We start from the raw sequence: 20804 nt of genomic DNA on the forward strand, positions 1-20804 counted from the left end.
TCCTGCCTATATTTCTGAACTTTTAGAACCTCACACTCCCTCTCGCAGCCTGAGATCATCTAATCAAAGGCTGCTGGTAGTTCCCCGAGCACGTTTTGAAACCAGAGGTGATAGATCTTTTAGAGCGGTGGCCCCCAGGTTGTGGAATTCTCTCCCTCCATCTCTACGTTGCCTGGATTGTATTTATTCTTTTAAACATCATCTTAAGACTCACTTATTTAGACTAGCTTTTAATTAGATTTGTGCTGTATGTTTGATTGTACTGTTTTATGTTATTGTGAAGCACTTTTTGGTTTTTATCCTGTGAAGAGTGCTATATAAATCAATAAAGTAAAGTACAATTTTTCTTACTGAGTTTAATGTCTCGATTGCCGGTTTCAGCTCTTTTTTAATAAAGTATGAGGTTCATTTTCCATAATTTTGTCCCATTTTGAGTAAAATAGACCATTAAAGGGTGACTCATCCACTCGTTGCTGTTTCAATAAAGCAATAGGATGATGGTCAAAATGCACACGTTCAGGGTTAAATTCAACCCCACAATTAAAAATAAAAAGTAAAACAAATAAATAAAATCAATCAGGTCCAGACCATTACAACAACAACTTCCTACTTAAGAGTTCATCTGTATTCTACCAAAAAAACTGATTTTTGGTCTTTTTCCATTAAGAAAGTTAGTGTAAATTTCATATTTCAAGTAACATTTTACTCTCTCTCTCTCTCTCTCTCTCTCTCTCTCTCTCTCTCTCTCTCTATATATATATATATATATATGTGTGTGTGTGTGTGTGTGTGTGTGTGTGTGCGTGTTTTAAAACTACATTACACCGTGAGTTTATATTTTGATGACTTTATGAAGACTCACATTATTGAACACACACCCAGATACTGAACTCTGATTGCAGCTGGCTAAAAACAGTCTGAAACAGCAGGGTGGCCGTGAACTCATACTCAGTTAAAGTCACAATTTATGACTCTTTCTGGCCAAGCATATGGGGCCACAGCAGACACTTGGAGTGATATTATAACCCAGCTCTAATGAGTATTCTTTGTCCTGTGTGTGTTTCATCCATCTGCATATACAGATGTTCAGTGCCTGTACCGCTCAGAGTAAGTAACAGGACACTATAATGGCTCATTTAAATTATGCTTGACCATATGCTCACATTGGTCAGCAGAACATTCAATACTTTTTTCATTATCAGTCAACAGAAAGTGATGAAAGAGCATCTTTGGTGGTACAGATAGTTGCCTTTGTAGTGACTGATGCCTGTTTCTTCCTGCTTGAGGCTATGCAAACAATTCTATGCTCTATTTCAATCACTGCCTGTTAAGCTATTTTTTCCAGATCATTGCAATCCCGAAGATGTGTAAAGAGAACCGGAAGCTCAGTGACATGGTAGCTCATCTGGCTCGTGATCCATTTCACTCAAGGTTGACCAATACACAATTAATAGCTTAGCTGAAGGACTGATGGACTGAGAGAGAGAGAGTAAGACCCATCACTGGCTAAATGTAGGTCTTCAAATTATTATTAAATCTGAAGGACAGAAACATCTGGCATGCAGATAATGATCCAAAACAAAAAGCCATTGCTGTGAAAAACCAGGGAGGAAAAACAATAAGTTCTGCAACTTAAGATGAGGCCCCTATAACAGCTTTGATCTCATTCAAATTAATGAAGAGACAGCGACAGCTGACAGCCAAAATATACAAGAAAGAACTGAAGGTATAAATTTAGCTTTCAAGTTAGAATAGAAAAAAGAAGCAAACCAAAACAGCACGATACAAATAGAGACCGCACAGACTGGTTTGTGGAAGCCTCCGGTTTAGCAAATCAGTCTGCCTGCTAAGCACAAAGCACTCACAGTTGTATAGGTGCACTGGACCGACACATATCTGCTAATTAGTGCTAAATATAAATAAGTAAAGAATTTCACCTACTGTAAAAAACTGGAGCACACACTTCTCGGACAGTCCGTTATTTCCAGTAAATGCGCAGCAAGCCATTTATTAAGAAAACTGCATGAAAAATTCACCAGCACCCCAAACACGTTTTTTTTAGTCATGAGGTTCAGTTCAGCGACTCCAATTAGCGGAGGTGAAACTTAGCAGACAGCTAATATCTGCAGATACCTGCGTCTGCATCCACCGGCCACTAAAAAGATGCATAACCATTAAAAATGTAAACGAGCGAGTTATTAAAAGAAATTCATGCCCATGCAGCTGTCTGGCTACAGAGACAAGTTTTGTTTTCTGTACCAGGCTGAAAGCATGTTTATTTCTGCTGTAAGCCTTGGCATTTTCACATCTCTGGCCCTTTGAGGAACTGCACTTTTTGACACGTCTGCATCGACTCTGCAGCTTCACAGGCTGCCACTTGTTCCTGACACGTTTTTGCTACATTGTTTTGCTATCTGTGTAGACGCACCATCTTCAACGGCTCTTTTTAAATCATCTATACCAATTGTAATAAAAATAATAAGTAGACTCCTGGTGCTGTAGAAGCAAGTGTAGGCTTTTTGAATGAATATTTTAAAAGAATGTTGATATTTTTATAGTTCTTTTCACCAAAGGGAAAGCAATATTATAAAATATTGGAAAATGTATAATTCAGAATCACAACTCGAAGGCGTATGTGAACTTTTTTTTAACACTGCTTCAGTAGCTCATGGCCTGACTGATAGGATGTTAAAGTTCTGTCAGCAGAGAGGAGTTCAAAGCCATTGGCTGCAGACTAAATTAGACACATCGGTGCAGTGATGTTCCACGACATCAACAAATTTAATCATGAAGACGAGGCCACTCAGGGGGCTCAGGCGGTTCTCCTCTCCTTTCATCCATCTTCTGGGACGTGGGCCGCTTTCAAGGGTCACTGTCACGTTCCTAAAGTGGACTTGTGTGCGCGTGTGCGTTTGCGTGTGTACGCCGCCGTCACCCGTCATGTTATCAGAGTCCATTCGACGTGATCGCTCCGTGGACTCGGTGACATCGGCTGAAAGCTAATTACTCAACTGGCGACCAAACAGATGAGTCGTGGACATGAGGGAGGTGACTAAGCATGTGCCCAAACAGAATGAGCGCACATCTCTATGCATGTGTGAGAGGAAGACAGAGGCTGAATGCCATCCTGACATCTGTCAAGGTCTGCTGTGTATTTGTTTGTGTGCACGCGTGTCTGTGAGCGTGCACAAAGCAAGCACAACAACTCTCAGAGTCACCTTGCAGCTATGCCACATGATGAATACACAGCAAAAAGTGTCATCCCCACTCTAATTACAATACCAGCATGGCCTCATGTCCAACTGTGATGAGGGGAGAGCATGTGTGAATGTGTGCATGCGTGCATGCGTATGTGTGTGTGTCCAGCAAGCAGCGTCAGCATCATCTTCCTGATCCAGTCACTGTTTGCGTGAGTGTGCAGGATGCCAAAGCAGCAGGTACACAGAGATGCAAACCGCAGCTGGCTGCATGACTTAGCAAGCTGACTGTGTATTTCTACAGCACAGTGTCACTAAAACCACATAAGTATGGATATCAGGCTTAAAATAAACACATCAAAGCTAACCTATATGCATCAAAGCGAAATCTATTCACTAGTGTTTCTACTAATATACTGGATCTAAGGGGAGAGAGCTTTTGTAGATCCATCTAGCACATCTTATGTGCTAGACTGCTGCAAGAATTCAGCAGGGATTTTAATGATCCTACGAGCCTATTAAGACCCTGCCAAATGTTATAGGGTCAGTGTGTCCCTTTCAAATGCACGGTCAATGAGATTTTGAGGCGGGAATCTATGTGAAATAACAATAAAAACTTTACAATATCTGGGCCAGACCAGCAAAGCTCTGGCTCTGCTCTGATTAAAGTATCTCAATCATGAAACTAATGATCATTAAATAAGGATGCCAGCAGAAAGGGGGTCGCTGGTCCAAGGCTCTGCTTAGGAATGCAAGATAAAAAAAAGAAAAAAAAGAGAAAAAGAGGCAGTGCAAGAGATGCAAGACAATAACGGGAAACCATTTGTTCAAAATATTCAATTTGTTTTATTTGGAATCTCCTAACAACAACTGTGCCATTATCGGGAGGGATGCAGATTAGATAAGGATGAAAAACAGGGAAAAGTCGGAGCCTCGAAATTCTGGGGCTTTCATTTGCATAACAAAACCACTTTAGCATGTGGTGTTGCTCACAATGGTCAAGAAGCATTAGAGGACAGGGGAAGAGCAATAGATAGGAGGGTAACAGATGGAGAGAAAGGAAAATGAGACAGAGGGAGGCATGTAGTGAATCCATCAGCGCTGTGGACTGAGACAGAAATCCAACAAATTTCGCAGCATCTGCTCGCACAGACTTCCTTTCTCAGCTTCTCAGCTACAATGAGGCTCGCATCCAGCTGTGAGTTTTGTGAGTCTGCTGTGCCTGGGTTGCAATTATTAAAGGTACTAAACACAACTTATATCTTAATATGCAAAATATGGGGGCTAAACCATGCACTCTATTATGCCTCGTGCCAGATTCTTCTGAAGGAATATCTCAGATGGCGTGAGTCATGCTTACGCAAACAAACACACAATCTGTCTGCGGCGGTCCAAATGCAAAAAACAGAATTGTTTGTTAATCATTACAAAACAACAGAAAATGATCCAGCTTACATGCACATATGTGTTCGTGCATTAGTGCGGTATGCACACAAACACAGCCTGCACGAGAGAACGAAACATATTCATACAGGTACAGGTACTGTGCATCGACTAAAAATAATAGACTTATAAGAATGTAGCTGCGTCAGGTGCAAACGATAACGTGCATTTTCCTTTTAATCTGGGAATGCTCTCACTTTTTGGAAAGGAACAAATGCTGCGTAACGCCCCAGGCATGCAGGCCTAGAGACCCAGCAGTGGCCATCTGGCAATCAGCGGTCAAAAAGATGTATTCCCCAATTGGTTTCATTGATTGCTAAAGCCCCATTTACCCACTGGTCACTAAGGAAAAAAGGTTAATTCCCCAACTGGTTGACAACTGGTTGCTGGCAGTCATCAGTGTGAAAATGATCGCAAGGCTCTGCACTGAAAACCGCCTCACGAATGCTTCAGTTAGAGTAGGTTGTATGAAAGACATCAACTGGTCTGCAAACACTTGCAAACTGCTCACCAAGCGGTAGAAAACTGTGAAACCTATGTCACAAACTGGAAAGAGACAACTTTTGCTTTTACTTTGAAGCCAAATTGTCTCAGTTTAGGTTGTGTTGTACTTTTTCATGTTTCACTACAGCTCAGGGAATAAATGCCAAATATTTGCAGACAAGCCGATTCTTCCATGCAACCTACAACTAGCTAGCAACCACAATTTATCCTCCAAGTGCAGAAATTGCCTCTTTTGAATATTTAATTACACTGATAGAATTTTGCATTTGATCTCATTTTGTATCTGATAGGAAAGAAACGTGCATTTACACCATATTCACACCGTCCTTCATTTTAACAGCACAGAAAACTTTGTTCCGTTTGTAACTCTCAGCTTCCGCAGCAGCTACCTTTTGGTGCTTTTACAACTATATAAAGACGCTAGACCTCAGCGGTTTTGTATTGTCTGATTTCACCCTCGACAGCCTGCCAGTAAGAGGTCTTTTGGGGAAACAGATTGTTGAGAGCATGGTTTGCTGGTAAATTACATCCAAGGACCTCCAAGAGCAAAAAACACATACAAGCAAAATTTAGATCGGCAGCACTTGCATAGGCTGGCTTATGTTTCATCCACTGAGCCACTTTAGTATATCACGACATGCTGAGAACTGACAGGGGACGGGAGTTTCTGGAAAATGACAATGATGCTCAAAAATTGAGATTCTCAAGCACCCATCTGTCAAGCTTGTTGTTGTTTGTGCTCTCAAATTTACAATCCGTTTACTGGTGTATGCCCGAGGCTATGAAGTGGAAAACCCTGAAGAATGCTATCCTCCCCCCAGTTAACACAAGCCTGCAACTGACAACTGTGAGAAGTGGCTGCTGACTGCCAAATAGATGCTCATGTCATGGCTCGAGGGATACTTGGGATTCTGCGCTTGGCCTTTACATCCTTCTGCCATCATCTCCTCCTGATTCACTGAGGGAGAATTACAAAGGAGGTGGCTTGCAGTGGTAGCTGTGATTTGACGATCAGCTTCCACGTCAATGCACAGCTAAAACTTAATGTTTGTACACTTTGATATTTGTAGTTGGAGAAGTTGCTGAATTTGGAAAATGCCTCGTCAAATCAGAAGTGTGAATAATGCTATCAAAAGTGAAATGACTCAAAATCGATTACTTCCGATGTGCTTGGACTCATGCTAGGTTACAAGTTTTAGGCTGGAAAACATAATCCAAAAGTCTCAAATCAATCTTGCAGAGCAAACTCTGCTGCTGGGCACTAAAAATATCCCAGCATTAGGAAATCTCCAGAATATCAGAAACATTTTATGATGAAAATAAATACCTTGCGAGCTGAGTCACGAATACTTCAAGGACCGTTTACCGGTGGCAAGTTTGAGCTTATTCTTGTTTGATATGATTTTCTGAAGTAGTGACACTGTTGAATATTTGGCACAACTTTATTGCTCTTATGCTGCGTTGGCCTCCCCACAGCGTGTGACATACAAGCAGGAGGTAGAATTTCATCCCTGAGCAATGCGTCCTCTGTGCTTGTTTTACTTTTTTATGCACCACATGGTGTGTAATGCACGTTCGTCCCTCAAATGTGCTCACGGATAGAAATTAGTTAAGGTACAGATAGCAAAGATAGCGACTACAGACACTAACGTGCCATAGAAAACAATCAGAAACCATAAAGTTGTAATGAAATACATTTTAAAGCTGTGAAGCTGTTTCTTTCCATTTGAAACGGACTGATTAAAAAGCCCGAGAATGTGAGATATGATATTTGTGGCTGCTATTTACTCTTCAGCATTAGTGTATGGCTGCATGTCCCAACATGAATATCCATTTCGCGGCTGTGAGTGTGTGTAAAAACTACATCTCACTGGCACACTGTGGGCCAGTCCAAACTCATAGCAGCCTTTTAATCTCACACTGTGTTACCTCTCAAGGGTTGTACGTGTATGTGTGGAAGTGTGTGTGTTGTTTTTTTGGGTAACAGCAGGGGAGGTTAATGAGTTTGGATGACTCTGAGTCACCTGCTGGGCTTGGACATACTACATACACACAAGTCCACACACAAACCTTTGAGTGACTGGACTCAACTAGCCATATGTATCACAACAGCCCCGTTACTCTCTAACTAGTGTCACTTAGAGTTTATTAGAATATTAGAAGGCGGTACAAATATATGAACAGTATAATACATTTTTGCTTAAAGTAAGAGATACACAGATGGCAAATGAGGCGATATAAACAACAAAACTGAATTAAGAGAATTTTGTAAATATTCCTTATTGCGATGCTGCTCATGTGCTGAAATGTACAGTGGATTTGACCAAGGTGCTGTACACGGCCTTTTGTTCTGACCTTGGCTGATGGCTTTCTAAAGAAAGACACAGAAACAAACCTGAAGAACAGCACTTGACCGTCAGTCTGCCTCTCTCTGTGTTCTTAGAAATGGGGTTTGGTCTCCTTTTGATTTTGGCATCCGTGTCTGCTAGTATGCGTGCGTCCTACCTGGACCCGCCATGCCTCACCACCCAGCTCTCCATCTCAGCACAGAGACGACACACCGTGAATCACCAAGCAGGGCCATTACTCACCATGCCTGGCCTGTTCTAAATAACTTCATAAATATTCCATGGGCCGGCTTAAGCGGGGAGAGAGAAGTCATGGCTCGGCGTCTCAAAGACACAGATTCCATTAGGCCCCGTGTTCCAGCAGAAACACTGTTGGGACAATTAATCTTTTAGGATCCGAAGCGAGGCATCAGAAATGGAGAAATAGAGCCAGGACAGGTATGTATTAATGGAAGTAATTGAGAGAGAGAGACTGGGAGGCAGGACAGAGAGTGACACCTGCTGTTATGAATTATGTAGGCTCTATCAGCGCTGATGTAAGCTTGCCTCCTTTGTGCAGATCAAATATGCACAGCGACATCTGAACAACAGCAACAAAGGCAAAACACTATAAGGTCTCAAAACACGGATAGAGTGAAATAGAAAAACAGAATAGAAGAAAGTTTGTTCACCTGAGCGAGGACTAAGAAAACTATCACTGCAGATTCATGAGTGGATTAGTATTTATTAGTATTAGTAGTATTTCTTTTAGACAATGGTATAATGCTACTTTCTGGTGTGCTTGTGCCATTTTTGTCAAATTCATGGGAAAAGACAGCAACCGAAACCATAAAAGCAGGAGAAAGGACGACAAGTCTGAGCGGGACAGATGTTCTTCAGACACACCAAGAGGGACAAATAAAAGAAGGAGGATGCATGAAAGCAAGAACAAAAAGTGAGAAAAGTGAGAAAAATGTGGTTAGAATGAAAGCGCTTGAAGATGCGAGCAGGGAAGAAAGGCAACTTCAGCAGGCCCCGGCAAATCCAGAATCCCTCCGCGTTTCATCCTCGTGAGAAAACAAGAAGAGAGCGTCTGCGTGCCAGAGCCATACTTGCATTTCACACAGATGGAGAGAGAAAATGAGCCACAGAGACGTCACTGCTGTCACCATTAATCCACGGTCTCTTTCTTCTGCCTTTATCCACAAAGGGATACAGAGCAGATTTATTTATTTATTTTTTAAAAAAGCGAACACTTTTTTCCTGTTTTGCAGCTTTGCATCAGCGTGTAGCTCGGTAGCATCAAAGTTTTAGGGAGTACAGCTTTCTCAGTGTATCAATTTCTTATTTATCTTCTGCAGCACTAAGACTGTGTGGTGGAACATTATTCACAAGAACATTTAAATTTAAGTTACTGTTTTACAGTGATGGATGCAGACGTTCCAGCAGCTTGTGTGCAACTGAGCACACTCATAATAAAAGCATCACCATGTAGATGGCTGGCAAAAAACAAGAAGAGCAATACTAAATTTCTTCAGGTTTTTCAGTCTTTGATTGAACTACTGGGCTGTAGCGATGGTGCTGCATAAAAGCTCAACAAGGTTTTTACAAAGCTTTTACAGTTTATCTTGACAGCAGGATGCAAGTCAGCACTAAAAATCTGAAACCAATTCATCTAATTATCCAGACATTTAGCAAACACATTCAAGCTCACCAGTTAATCTTCCAAGAACTAACCAGACTTGCTGGCATTAATGTGTCGTGTTAATAGCATAGTACAAAATACATAGTAGCAAAACATCAACAACAACATTAAAAAAAATGTTCACAGCCACAGAGTTAAATTCAAAATGTAAGTCCTAAATTAAATAGGTGATGTTACTATGGCAACTCCACCTATGTTAGATGCCCTATCCAAAACTGCTTACCAACTGGCCAAACAACGTTGCCATCTCTAGCACCACTTTGGTTCAAGCAAAGAATTTTTTCAGGGGTTTTGTATGGAATAATATTTATGATAATATACTGGTGTGCGAGATAAAAACATAATCAACACTTTCATTTCACAGGCGCAGGTATTCATGGCCACTCACGCAATTTAATTCCTTGCCTTTGTGTACTCTGTCTTTTCTTTAGCATTGAACTAATCCAGTGATAACTGCCAGCGTTTCTGCTCAAAGTGAACAGTTGAGAGTGAATTTAGCAAACTTCATTTTCCATGAAACAGCGCTCATGATGCTGTTACACAGTAATTCGATTTAATAATGTCACCTTAATCTGTCATTTACAGAGGTGGAGGTGTCACCGCTTTGAAAGTGACCAATCGCATTAGGGCCTTTGGGCTCCGCCCTCCAAACTGTCAAGAGTCAGATTTATTCGTCCATGACTTAGTTTTCATACTTTTTTGTAGTGAACAGGAAACAGACTGTTTTTGCCCCACAGTACAAACTCTTACAATAAAGAGAAACGTCGCTGCTACATTTTAAGTTACTGGTGGAACAACGCACAACAGTATCTTGACTTAAATACCATCAAAGTTGATAAAAGAGAAAAGTTCTAACATCCTCATTAGTGTCAGGTATTTCACTGTTTCTCCAACGAAAGGTCAACCAAATGATGTCGGTGTAGAGCCAAGACTCATTTCTCCATCATCATCTCTCTGGGGAAAGTGCTACACGCACGCACGCACACTCTATTAATGACTAGCCGTCACTCTCTAAGCACCTGCCAGGCCCATGTTACATTTGTCCTACTCATACGTTCATTAGTGTGTGTTAATATACACAGGGCTAATGGGGTGTGTATGAAAATGCACTTAGCTCACTACAGGAGAAAAGCAATGCAGCTTATGAGTACTCTGGGGCACAGTGGCATCCTCTCATAAGGATTGGACTCATACAATGTTCAAAGAGTGTGAGACTGAGCAAATATTTACTGGAGCTCTGACGGAGATGGATGAGAAGATTAAGATTTAGAGCTCAGTAAATACAAATATATCAAAATGTTGTCTTTTCTCTCCTGTCCCCAGTGTTTGCCTTGTTTCATTTCATTCCCTCTACATCCATTTTTTTAAAACCTTGTACCCAACGATGGCCTACTTATGTATAAAGCCATCGTGTCATGTTTTAACCAGGCGTATGTGCCGTTATCATGTCAGCAGAGCATAATATCGCAGATAGATCGGTCATTCTCTGCAGGTTATGGGTTCACCTTTGCAATTCTTATCTGCCCTCCCATTTCACAAATACATAAACACAGTCGGCTGCATCATAAATATTAATGGTATGTTCAGTGTCCCAGACTAACACCCTCAGTAAAGGGGACATTATACAGCCACTGGGGACTGAAAGGCTGAGAAGTACGAGTCAAGGTCACTGCTATAATTCAACTAGGGCATCCGGTCCTGGAGGGAAATTTTTTTGTGTCATAACATAACAGTATCATCAGCTTAGTCGCATCCTTCGGGCTAAAGAAGAGAGGGACCATCCGGCTTGTTATGAGTGCACAGTTCAAAAGCCGGCATCACGACTCTTACATTTCAAAGAGAATCCCAAATCTTTTTTTGGGAGGGGGGGAAATTTGGACTGTATTTGAACGAGAAAGTCTCTCAAAAACAGAAAGTTTTATTCATAATGACAGTCTGGCATTCATCCCAGGGATCCAGCTCTGTTGCATAAGCCCTTCAACTCGAAGCTTAGAAAAAGCCTTAGAGATACACATGTTTCCCTATTTAGGGACAAGTCTGGCTGTTTTATCTGTATTTTGGTACGAATGAGGTCAAAATGATATTTCTAAGAGAGACTGAAGTGAAGAATTTCAGTCTGCTAAGAGAAAAGGCCTAAAGGGCACGTGGAGTGATGCACATTTGGATTTTAAAAAAAGAAAAAAAGAGCACTGACATACGGAATATAAATATAACCCAGAGATCTGCAGCAAAGAATCAGCAGGCGCGTACCGATGCACAAACAAACACAGAGTAGAATGAAAGTGATCACCGAAACAAGGAAAAGTAAAAGCTCAGCATGTTTTCACACGCCACCGGTGCCCTGCACTCATCCAGCCCATCTCTCCCGGTCAGGACGTGTCTACAGGTCATTCGCGGGATAAAAGTAGAGCAGGCAGAATGTGACCAAGGTAGGAAAGTTGGGGATAGAAATGTAGCATTATAGCTCAGTCTGGCAGAGATAAGAGCATGTTTAAAATAGACAGGGCAATTACAATACGTTTAAAAAAAGCAGTGTTTCCACACTTTCTTATCTGGTATTGAAACCTAGCTTGGCACTTTTATCAGGACAATTTTCCGACAAGAGTTTAAAAAAACAAAAAAACCTGCACTGCAGCCAACTCCTCTGGAAAAAAAAGAATATAAGCAGAAGAAAAGGGCATATCTGTTTAAAACTGAGCTAAAAATGCCTTCTTCCTCCCCACAGGCAGCAGCAGGGGTCAGTCTGGAACGGAACCGAGACCAGCTCAGCTATTTAAACAAGTAAAGACAGATGAAAAGGGCACATCAATTTGAAGTGGACGTAGGCACAGCGTCTCTTTCTCTGCGCAGTGTGCCGTCCAGAGGCGGCATATTGGGCTGAAAAGGGGCTCCGTGGGGGCGAGGTGCATCACTAAATAATGAACTCCTGGCAGCACAATTACAGGGCATAATGGCTGCTTTCATCTTAACAGTTAGGGGCTGTGTGTACTTGTGTCTCTGGATGTTTGTATTCTTTCACACAACTATATGCATCTCTGCACGTAAAGCATCTTGTTTTTTTTTTATGTCTTTATTCAAAGTGTGTGCAAAGTGTGTGTGTGTGCGTGCGTTTGCTGATATAGACTTACGGAGCTCGCCCACTTTCAGAATCTCGCACAGCATCTTGGTCAGCTCGATGCTGCTGCGGCCGAACGGACACTCGTGTTTGTCTTCTCGACTGCTGTTCTCCAAGACAATCTGGAAACAAGAGGTTATAAAATAAGCCAGGCAAGAAATCGTATTTCCTCAGGGCTATAAAACAAAAAAAGACATTTCTGGTGAGTGTGTTGCCTGAAGGCTGAAAAAAAGCTCATTGCCCAGACTAATTAAAAAACTGAATGTTCCCTAATTTACAGAAAATTGTTTTGTTTTTGTTTTTAATTTTTGTTTCTATATATTCGATAGAAAAGTTGATGATTTTTCACTGTAATTTCGTTTTGTTTTGTTTTTTTAAATCGATTACTTAATTACTTTGGTGCAGAATGAAGAGCAGTGAGAGGTGTTTTTATCAGTAGGAAAAGCCATAATTTATGTCCTCCTTCTTATATTCCAAAGCCATCCAAGGGGCCGGATGGGAGTCTTTGCTGGGCCGATTCTGGCCCACAGATCTTATGTTTGATACCCCAGCTCTATGTGAAGAATAATTTGTGATGTTGCACTGAGTTCCACTCTGACAGGTTAACTGACAGGAATTAATAGCATTTACTGGGTTTGGTTAAAGCAGATTCACTTGGAAAAGCGAAAAGTCGCTGGTTTAATTCCAGCCTGGGAAACAAATGCCCTTTGGAGTTGTGTCAGGAAGTCTATCCGGTGTAAAATCAAACATGCAGAGCTACCTGCTGCAGTGACAGGTGAGCATTAACACGCAATGCATTTTTGACACTAATTAGGCGCAGGGGCCTTAAACCCTTTTAAAAGGGTTCAATGTCACACTGAAGGTATTTTACCCATAAACACTGAGGTAGAAACTATAAGTCTTTTTCTTGACCTTATCTGACCCCTTAGAGCTCGTGGATTAACATAAATTAAATCTATACATAAAAGTCATCAGCAAAAACCCCCACTCTAATTACGTGGATGATGGCAGCACGCCATAACTGAGGCCATCAAGGTCCCAATCATTTTAGCTGGCGACAGTTTAATTTGTGGAATTGAAGGCTGTGTTTTCTCCCACTGTTCGTCTGACAAGGGCTGAGCGGGCACGACTAACGCTTCTCTTTTCCCACAATCGTGTCATAATGATAAAAGCTGTATAAAATCATGCTGGCTATCATGAAAGGATGACAAAAAGCACTTAATGTCAGTGCAGCATTGTTTAGAGACTGGCGGTGAAAGAAATTGAAATGCAGTTTTACTGAAAGATGTGTTGAGGACGAGCCAGAAACTTCACCGATTGAATGAGCTGGAGGGAAGTGAGGCTTTTGTAGGACACTACAGGAATCTCTGTGCGGCATTTGTGTGTGCGTTAGGGTTGTACGTGCGTGCTTACCCTGATGTAAGCGTCCTGGTGGTGCCTGGCAAAGTACAGCATGTTATCCAGAGCCAGCATGCCTGGAGGAATCTGGGTGAAATCCACAGCTGGATTCACATGGTTCTGAGAGAAACAGAGGTGCAGTGTGAGACATGTTTTTAAACACATTTCACCAAATCTCCTTTTTTTAACCTTTAATCTCTTCGATATAATCGATTAAACATCCCGTTTCCCCTTTTCCCCCCAGCTGAGGGATCACATGCACAGCATAAACATTCTCCTTCTGTCAGGGAGGAAACTTGGAGTTTTAGGGCCGCGTTAGTGGAGCAGGAGGTTGTCCTTTTAAAGCCCCTCGAAGCTTTTGATTCCATTAAAGACAATGTTAATAAAAAAAAACACTAAACACACAGTAGAAAAGTACTGAGGAGTGTGTGGGTGTGGATTGATCTGATTTATTCGCAGCAGGCTGGCAGTCTCAAATAACCCACTGTAATTAGATTTAGGTTAAAATAATGCAAAATTATAATTGGTGCAGACTTTATTTTTAAAACTAGAACTCTGCCCACTTGAAATCTGTTAAGTAAAAACAAATACACAACTTGTCGCTGATTATTAAACAGATATCTGGCAAATACATGATCTTCACACTCAGGGCTGATACCCTGTAAGATCTACTACAATGGAAACCACTAAAAAGGTCGTTTTCCAAGCCTTGCTAGGTGTTTATATATATATCTGTCTGTTGAGAGTCTGAATAAATTCTACTAGTGTATAAACACATAAAATATCTTCCACTGTAGGTGAAATGCAAGATTATTGGGCTAAAAGTTGACATTTTGGAGATGGATATCGTAGTTACGACACTAAACTCAAGTAAATTTCTCCAAACTGCCGTAAGTAACTCTAACTGGAAGTGAAGGGCCATGGGGAAGGAACAATATGAAATACTAACTTATACTAAAATATTCAACAATATTCAACAATCAGACTCAAAACTTTTAAATAACAAAAACACAGGCACTACTTTTAACATCTAAATATTGCATCAGACATGCGGGAAGAAACCGTTTGTGCTGAAAGTCTGTCAGACGTAATTATTTCCAGACATTGCAGACGACTAACAATTAAATGCACAGATACACGCGAAGATGCGTCGCTCCGAGACTCTTCTTGACTTTTAAATGTGACGCAGAATACTGAAGAGGACAGCGACAGGAAGACGAGTAAAGGAAGCAGAGGATGAAAGAGAAATGGAGGACAGTGAAACCTGGCTCATCAGTTTTGTAATTCTGCCTGACAGCAAGCAGACTTATAGGCTTAAACCAGAAATAGACTACGTGGCACATGCATATCTAATCAAATGTGAACAATCTCCCAGCATGTCCAACAATATCTACGGTATAGAAGTTGCGTATATTAGAAGGTAAACAACTTTTCTCAGTAGTGATAAGGCTGATCTAGAGAATGATGAGTTTTATATGTGTGCACGCGCAGTATGTATGTGTGTGTCTGTGCAAACTGAGGCGCACTGAAAGCAGACTAAGGATTTTTAGGGTGGGTTTTCTACACACAGTGGAGACAAGACAGGCCAATTTGGCCTTATCTCTACTGAGCACACTGCAGTCGGAGTGTGAATGGGAAGAGCCCCGAAACGGCTCTGGGCTTACACCAAGCCACAGTGGCTTTACTTAAGTTCTTATGCCATAGTTAGACTGCTGCATACAACACAAAAGCAACACATAAACACACACACATTCCACAATACTATACTTATTTTGGTACATTGCATCCAAGGCTGTACAAAAAACGTAGCTACTGGGTATGAACAGCAAAGCCAAAGCATAAGCATCAGTAAACACTTTCCTGATGAGTTTATAGTCACAGGTTAATACGACATGATAGTCTTTTTCTTCTTTTCATTGTCAAAGAATGATCAATCAGTAACCTTTGGGTCATGACTATCCTGTGTAAGTGTGGAAAATCCTCAGTTTCTAAGTGAGATCTCCGCTTCACTTGTGGTATGTGGTTTTCAAAGACCACAGGAGCCAAAATCATTAACTTTAGGAAGTTTGCAAACCAGTGGGTGACATCATGTCAGCTTTGTTTATCTTCGATATACAGCCTGTTATTGCACTAGCTGCGATATGTTTAAAAGAAGCTTTTTTTTCCAGGAGGATAACATCAGAGAGGAAGCGGATTAACGAAGCCCTCTAAAAAGACTTACAATAAAGCCAAGCTTTTTGTAGTCGCGGGTATACATCGACTTGCGTTTCTCAATGCTGCCGCTGTTGTTGGGCTCCAACTCTACGTCGAAGGCGATTCTCCGAAGCTCAAAGATGATGTCTCTCTGAGCCTGCACACACAGAGAGGAATGTTAAAGCGCTGCTCACAAACCCATCAGTCTGTTCTTCCATTTACCACTTTACAGTCTTAAAATCTTTCACCCTCATTCTCCATCGTCTGGGGTCTCGCAGCTCCATAGGCAATCTGGACAATAGCCAATTCCCCGATTTTAAATATTGAGCCAAAAATTATTATTATTTTGGATGATTCCAGCCCAAACAACCCACGAGCCACTGAACAAAAGATTAATGATTGTAAGAATGGGGGAAAAGGTACAAACACACATGGTAACAGAGTATATACGGCAAAAACAGAGTTTGTACAATTCCAACGAACTTGAAAGTCAGTGTCGTTACAGTGTTTTTCTATTCAGCGATGCTTTTAACGTATTAGCAGTCTGTTTGGGATCTGAGAAATGAAGCCGCTGCAGATGACATGTAAATCTGATGGTAATCTACCTCCCTCCCTCTTCACACCCACCACCACCCGTTTTGATTGACTGTCCCACTCCACACCTGGTCCTGAGGATCCATCTTGGTCATCATGCGGTCCTCGAGCAGGTTGAAGTTGAGAACCTGCAGCACGTACAGCTGATGTGCCATCTCATCATTAATGGGCGTGTTGCTCCGGATCACATTCTGCATGGCGTAGAGGACAAATGGGAAAAGTAAAGGAGAGGGGAAAGGGTTTAGGGTCAGAAAGGCGAGAAGTGGATTTTGCCGGAGGACGACAAGATATGACAAAGAGGAATAAGAGGATTTGGACGTGAATGACGAGGATTAGAAGGCAGAAGGCAGATGAAGGAAAAGGGGACGGAGAATGAGATTTCACACAGGAGAGAAATGATGAAGAGACAAAAGGGAACAGGTGTGGAAAAAGTATCCACAAGAGATAACGACCAAGGGGGTGAAACAGAGAAAGATGTGGCAGGTGTCATTTTTGTTACAGAAGAGAAGAAGAGAAAAGGTTGAAAATCGAACAGCAACAGAGAGAGACAAAGACAGAGAGGAGGAGACAGAGGAAGACACTGGAGGGGTAAAGAGGAGAAGGGTATGGGCAGACTTACACTGAGAATGATGGAGCGCAGCTGTTTCTGGGCAAGAATATGGGCCATCTCCTAAAGGGGGAGAAAGAACAGTGGGGAGGAACAGGGAAGAGCGGGGGAGAGAGTGAGACACAACGCAGTATCAAGACAAAGCGTCTTAGGATTGTCCATGCTACGATGAGGAATTAAGGCGGGTAGAAATGAAAAATACATAATTAATTAATTAAACAAGTAAGAAAGCCATCCGAAAAAAAGGAACTTAAGAAGGGATACTAAATGCACTAACTGTTGTCTTCTACAGTGCAAACTACAAAGGGTGCTAATCAAGGGTGCACTTACTGTCAGGGGACAATTTAGGATGTCCACAATGTGCTCATCATACTACCATATCGTGTGCAGTGAAGAAACAAAGTCAGAGACAGAGAGACAGAGAGGGTGAGTGAGTGAGTGAATGTGGAGGAGAAAAAAAAAAGTGTGAGAGGAGGTTAAAAAAAAACATTTTCTGTCAGCGGAGCAGCCTGTGGCGAGAGGGGAGAAAGGGGGGTGGGGGGCAACAGAGTCAGCAGAACGGTGACAGTCTGGGGGTTTGTAATAATAGGCCTACTGATGGTCGAGTCCTTAACGCACGCACACAGACACACAAAACAAAAAGAGTGCAGCCAGCATCTCACATCTTCTACGTCACGCTGAAATAAACGATCACGATTAGTGTTAGTTTGTGGTCCCACAGCACCGCGTTTTAAAAGCGGCCTGTTCGCAGAAATAACACAAACACGTAACCTGAGCTAAAAGAGAAACAGCTTGCTTGTCCCCTAAACAGAGTCTTATAAAACACAACATCTTCTCTGAGCATGCTCGGTGACAAAAAGTGTTAAACTGATAATAAACAGCCACACGCAGTCTGCTTTCAGCACTGCGGCGAAGCTCGTTTCGGTCTAGCGTGCCTTCAACTTTGTGTGCTGCGCAGGAGAAAGGCTCTGAGTTAGCATCATTCATTATTAATGTCAGAGCGCATCTCTGGACCCTATGGTGCTGGGGCAGGGGATCATGTGATGAGCTACAGGGCAACGCGTGACATGTGTGAGAGAGCGTGTGTGTGGGAAAGACTGGAGAAATGGGAGCATGGTAGCACTTCTTTACACTCAGGTTTTATTTATTGCACTACACTGCAGATGTTTTATAGTTTCGTATACAAATGCACACCGGATGCATACCAAAGACACAGTTAGACACAGTTAGAGTTGAAAAATGCTGATGACTGCAACATGAAATGATCCACGATACAGTATATGCAGTGTATTTGTGTGTGTGCGTGCACCGCAGCCTCACCTGTCTCTTCTCCTCAGGAGCTTTGAGGAATAAAGCATTGATGACAGCTATAGTGTAGGTCTGAATGTCTTGATCAGTCCTGTGATTAAAACACAGTCCAAATAGGAGGTTAAAGGCATTTATCACTATGAAGCTCTTCAGAAAGCAGCGAGCTCGATTAATGTTAAAAAAGAAGAATTTACGGCTTCGTTCACGTACCCCTGAAGATGCGGGATAAGCTGTCCAATGGTGATCTCTTGTGCCACCTTGTGGTAAAGATCCTGACTGTTGAGCACCATGGACTCCAGGATCGCCAGTGAGCGCTGCAGCACTGCCGTGTCCATGGCCGTCTTGTTCACAAAGCTGGCAATCTGAAAAAAACAGGGCAAAGCGTTTAGAGCGTCTGTCGCAGACACGGTTAAATTTTTGATTCAAAAATAAGGCAGTAGGATCCTGAAAAAATGGGATGGACTTTTAAAAGTTTAAATTCAAACTTAGGTACAAACTCTGAAAACATGTTTTACAAAAACACATTTTATAGAGGCCACAAAGGTAAAAAAAATAAAAAATAGAAACACTTTGAGATGAGGGAAAAAATTAAACACACATCTCATAATGTACACAAGCAATTTTCTTTTTAGAGTATTTTTGCCTTTAATGTTTATGTCCTGAAAGTCGGACCATTGCCAAACAATTTTATAGACATTGAGCTTCGGGACATTATCATAGGACAAGCTTCATTGCAGAGGCTGTAAATGTCATGATGTAAATGTTCAATCAAAACTTTATTCAGCGAATAACAACAGCACTCTGAATGCCGTTAATAAATCAGGGCTGCCTTTAATGAAATGTTTTCTTGGTCTGACCTTTTTGATGAATGCCACAGAGAAAGTGTCCCAGGAGACGATGCTGTGGTCCATAAGCTCCACAAAGGCCGTCAAAGTGAAGGACAGCAAGTCTCCAAAACTAAAGGGCAGGACACACAGAGACACACACAAACCATAGGACGCTTCTCTCTAGCAGATGGCTTGGAGCAGTGTATAATCTGCAAAGCCCTGATGGCTTGGAAGGCAACAAGGGGCGAGCGGTAGGCAGAAACAGAGAAAATGGTGCATATGAAAATAAATTCAATGCCGCAACCAGGCTGGCTGAAGAAAGACAGAAGACAGGCGGAGGGGGAGAGAAGAATAAATGGGGACAGAGGCTTGAGATGCAGTGCAGACAAACTGGCCTTCGAGAAACAGCAGGGGCCATCAGAAAATCAGCAGGAGCCGGGCAGCACAGGGCGGCGTTCAATCAGGACCAGAAAGCTATGTTATAGAGTGAAGTCATGCAGTTACACAAATATCAAGAGAAATCAATCAGCTCTGCAAGAGTCACAGGGGAGCCAAAGCAAGGACCACATTAAACAGCCTCCACTTCATATTTCTGCTGCATGAACTTAATGAAAAAAAAAATCGCAAATGATGAAATATAGAAGCTTTTACTTCCTCACAAATCACAGCAGTAGGAGTTTCTGGAGTTACATTACCTTTCTACTTAACTTTTACATGAGTTTTGGGATTTCTGGCCTTTTATTGGTTTCACCAGTAGCTTTTACAGTACTGACCTCTACTGCTTACAACTGGCATTGCTCAGGCAAATACTGTGACCTGGCCTAAACGTGTTGCTCATTGTTTATCTGCTTTAGTAGATGCAACATGAAAATATAGCAAACACCTATGGGGCTATAGTCGAATAGAATAAATGTTTGACTAAAAAATGTTGGCATCTCTCCTGAAACTTCTATCGAGAAGAAAAAAAAGATACATTTTTAAGTTTGTTTACAAAAGTAAAGAACGGCGTTTTAAACACAACAGAGTGGCATCCACCGTCAAATCAGCAAACCAGACACCAAAGATAAAATGATAAGAAATGCTTTCAGCACACGGGTCAGTACTGCTGCATGGTACATGATTAGTAACAGTCATTAGTAACCCACAGCTGAAGAATGAAGAGGCCTTTGCAGGTGGTACTGGGCAATTTGATGTAGTTACTGTAACTAGTAAATGCTTAATGAAATCGAGGAACACTGAAATTAGAGGATAGATTATTTAAGATAAAGAAAGAGAAGAAAATCGTATTTGACAGATGGATGATGATCCTAATGTGTGATGTCTTCATGTGTGATGTGCTATTGGCTAATAATGTAAAAGGAAAAAAGTAGCTGAAGTCTAATAGTGAGTGCAGAGGCAATCCCCCTCACCCTGAGCACTATTTAGGAAAGAAGACCAAGATTTAATTCAATGTAAGCACCGACTAAAACGAATAAATTAGCTCCACTGAACCCCAAATGGCCACAGCAATATCTGATCGGGTTTTTATAGATTTCTCACGGCATTACATTTTTAGAAATAAATCATGGCCTTCCAACAGTCTGAGG

The 20804-nt window shown here is 41.7% G+C and overlaps 1 protein-coding gene across 5 annotated transcripts in view; it reads right to left on the bottom strand.

Moving 5' to 3' along the window:
• Positions 1 to 20804, bottom strand: part of elmo1 (engulfment and cell motility 1 (ced-12 homolog, C. elegans)) — a 100396-nt gene that overhangs the window by 31054 nt on the left and 48538 nt on the right. For 3 of the 5 annotated variants that reach the window (XM_087834576.1, XM_087834574.1, XM_087834575.1), the window contains 9 exons: positions 19249 to 19348; positions 18602 to 18753; positions 18404 to 18482; positions 17414 to 17455; positions 17096 to 17146; positions 16545 to 16667; positions 15911 to 16039; positions 13705 to 13809; positions 12305 to 12413 (listed from right to left, as the gene is read on the bottom strand). In XM_087834576.1, coding sequence (XP_087690702.1) covers positions 12305 to 12413; positions 13705 to 13809; positions 15911 to 16039; positions 16545 to 16667; positions 17096 to 17146; positions 17414 to 17455; positions 18404 to 18482; positions 18602 to 18753; positions 19249 to 19348 — 890 coding nt within the window. The remainder of the gene's footprint in view (positions 1 to 12304; positions 12414 to 13704; positions 13810 to 15910; positions 16040 to 16544; positions 16668 to 17095; positions 17147 to 17413; positions 17456 to 18403; positions 18483 to 18601; positions 18754 to 19248; positions 19349 to 20804) is intronic. The other 2 variants (XM_087834578.1, XM_087834577.1) reach the window with 1 other exon arrangement.

This window comes from Neolamprologus brichardi, chromosome 22 (assembly GCF_056152115.1).
Source record: "Neolamprologus brichardi isolate AB-2024 chromosome 22, ASM5615211v1, whole genome shotgun sequence".
Lineage (NCBI taxonomy): Eukaryota > Metazoa > Chordata > Actinopteri > Cichliformes > Cichlidae > Neolamprologus > Neolamprologus brichardi.